Source organism: Monopterus albus, unplaced genomic scaffold (assembly GCF_001952655.1).
Source record: "Monopterus albus unplaced genomic scaffold, M_albus_1.0 scaffold143.1, whole genome shotgun sequence".
NCBI lineage: Eukaryota > Metazoa > Chordata > Actinopteri > Synbranchiformes > Synbranchidae > Monopterus > Monopterus albus.
The window spans coordinates 1,177,695-1,180,803 of NW_018128023.1; the positions used below are offsets into that span (position 1 = coordinate 1,177,695).

Below are 3,109 nucleotides of genomic sequence, written 5' to 3' on the forward strand. Positions count from 1 at the left end.
TTGCATTGTACAAACTGAAATGTTGTCAATTTAATAATGTGGAAAATAAACAGCTATGTAGGTCTCAATTTAGAGTTCTTACTTTCCACCAACAATCAAAAATAAAATTTAGATATCTATTGTTTAAGATATTTTGTAGAAGCCATGATTCCAACCCCTTTGTTTTGTGTATTTGTGTACAATAACGAGTTGTAATTGTAATTCAGTCATTTACCAGCAGGCCTAACATGTGACAAGTGCAGCGTAGCACAAATGTCCCGGAACAGCAGCCTAACATGCGCATGAGAACTATTTCAGGAACTCCTCTACAGGCATGTTACTCCTTATAGTTGTATCTCATTTGCCTTTCTTTAGTGATGCCAAATAGATTTCTTCTGTAATTCGTGTAAATAATATGTGCTGTTTCAATTGAGGTGGGGTCTGGCTACAGTCAACAATTGTTCCTTGTTATCATTGGTCAAAATTATAATTGACATTCTTACTGTCCAATAATATTCTGTTGTTCAAGTCATTCGTCCAATCCACATGAGGTATGCAAACAAGAAGCGAAGTTCCTGCAGTAGCAGCAGTTCAGAGTGACAGCATTTAGCTCTCATGTATTTCACTTTCTGTTAAATTATCAACGTTAGGAAGGTTTTGATAGCTCGATATCACCGACGAATAACATCTCTACCACACGGAATAGAAAGACAACGTGTTCGTCATGTTTGCGCCAAGAGGTTCCCGTTAATCGGTAGTTAAAGCGGATAGCTAAGTGCTAACAGCTAGCATAGCTATCTAACGATTTCGCCGGTACAGGCGTACCTCTTTGTCTGACAGGAGAAGGCGTGCTCTTTTGTTAGGCTTTTCTCTTTGTCCATTCGGGAAAGAGGAACTGTTAGGTCAGGGTTTCTCAATTATTCGCGATTCTGAAAGGGTTTAGAAAATGCAAATCGCGAAAAAATACTTTACAGAAGGCCTGATTCAGTTAACAATCTTACTCAGTTTGATTGGAGTTCGTGTAGATTTCGACAGCTACTTAAGCGGTTATTATACACCCCTGATAGAGATCAATTCAGGTCCTAGTTCAGCCTACATCCAGACACCCTTTCATATTTTGAGAGACACTCTTGATGGGTACGGTGTGCACCCAAAATGTCCCGAGTTGGACCATTTCTTTGCAAGTCGCCGGCTGCTAGACGAGGTGAGGACCCTTGGCTCCCTGCGGTTCCCCACGCAGTTGAACGCATGGTTGGTGCACGAAGTGTCTGCAAGTAACAAGGATGACAGTGGGCCTTCAACCACCACTACCACCAACAGCACTGACACCAGCTCAGGGTTAGAAAGCAACAGGGACGAACCCAGGGATGATAGCGAACTCCTGCCTGACAGTGGCCAAGACGTGAGCCAAACAACCCCTGAACTGGGAAAAGGGCCTTGTGGCGCTGGAACCTGCAGGTTTCTCAAAGAGGCAAGTGTGTGTGTAATGTAATAAAGTGAAGTAAACTTTACTGATAACCTAGATAAATTACCAAAAACATTGGCTGGCCAACTGACATACTTGAGTAAGGTGAAACTAGAGTTAAAACTTATAACTAGCAGCACCAACCCAATAGGTGTCTATCCACCAAGTTACATAATGTTGTTGCATTTCCTGGTACCCAAGGGAACAATAAAACATAAGCTATTGGCAAAACTTGAAATGTGCATTCACTTTCACTTTGCCATAGCAGGGTCAGTCAGTCAATGTAGGCTAAAAACGTTGAAACCGCACCTAACTGGTGTCATCACCTGTCACCTGACCTGTTGTCACAGTAAGCCTTCTGTGTTAATTTCACAAATAAGAGCCTATTAAGACCAGTGTATTGGGTGACAACACAGCTATAAAACTACTTCTTGCCAAGAGGCTGACCTGCTTGCTTTTATTAAAAAAGGCTTTAATTAAATTTGTATGACTACTGTCATTAGGGTTAGTTATAGTGTAAGTGTTTCAGAGTCTGTAATCACACCCAAACCTTTTCAGTGATCTCGGTGATCCAGTTTTTCTAGCTTAGGGTAGAAACAGCTGCTTGGTGGATATTTGGCCTGAGCGCAGCTGTTGTCACCAGTGTAACCATATCCCTGTTCTTCAGACATGACCACCAGCTGTGGGCCTAGAGAGGTGGAGAAGTGAGGCTTACACCTACACCATTTTTGCTTACATAAAAGCGGTGGTCCATCCTTAAACAGTGCCCCCTCCTAGGGCATGTGAAGAAGAGTCTTCACATGGATAATGTGATGTTGTCACATCTTTTATTTTTTACTTTCTGCTTCTAGGGCAAGATGTTGTAGTTTGTGTAAATACATTGTTTCAAAGAAGAACTACAACCGCGATTTTTAACAGTAATGACCAATAACTGTCTACATTCACTGGGCTATTTGAAGATGGGAAAACTTGCCACAGTATAAGTTGACAGGCTCAGAGTGTGGTTGGAACTGGGCTGGTGTAGAGTGATTTGGTGTATTTGTACCTCTAGCATTAATGTACATGTAATCTACCTTCTTCTGGTATTTAAACATGGGAGAAATCAGTAATACTGTCTCTGTGGCACAGTGTGTGACTTAAATGTAATGCTGTACTTGGTTCATCAGGAATGTTTTCCAATGGGATCAGGTCATGTCTGAGGCCAGTTAGAATCTTTTAATATACTAAATGTTAATCTAAGCCTTACTGTCATACACACATTTCTAATGCATTCTGAAGGGCTCTGACCACAGTTGGCTGGATGCTAAAAGCAGCTAAAGTTCATTATAGACAAATGTCAGTTCACTGAGTTTAGGTAACTGCTTAATAAGATAAACCTGTCCTCTGTCACAGGAGAACAGCAATCATTGCTTAAGCTATCCAAAATGTCTCTGACAGGATTGAGGTCACTGAACCAGTAACGTAATTGTCTTTATGGTATTTGGATGTGAGGTAATTGCTCATTTCTCTGTTTCCTTTCTCTTCTATCCTGAATCGTTGGACCCCCTTCTTTACTAATTATGTCTTCCCTTTTTCTCTGTCTGTCTATCTTTGCCCTACCAGGAGAATGATGTTACAGAGGAGGAGTAGCCGGCTGAAATTACTCAGCTGGCCCACAGTTCTACA

At 41.4% G+C, this 3,109-nt stretch overlaps 1 protein-coding gene across 1 annotated transcript in view; it reads left to right on the top strand.

The window, feature by feature from the left end:
• Positions 1–252: 252 nt before the first annotated feature.
• The window catches only part of LOC109968151 (nuclear factor erythroid 2-related factor 1), a 5,992-nt gene continuing 3,135 nt past the window's right edge, over positions 253–3,109 (top strand). The window contains 2 exon segments of the mRNA XM_074527666.1: positions 253–1,456; positions 3,047–3,109. The exon segment at positions 3,047–3,109 is cut by the window's right edge and continues 1 nt beyond it. Of these exon segments, the coding sequence (XP_074383767.1) occupies positions 926–1,456; positions 3,047–3,109 (594 nt within the window). The 5' untranslated portion in view covers positions 253–925.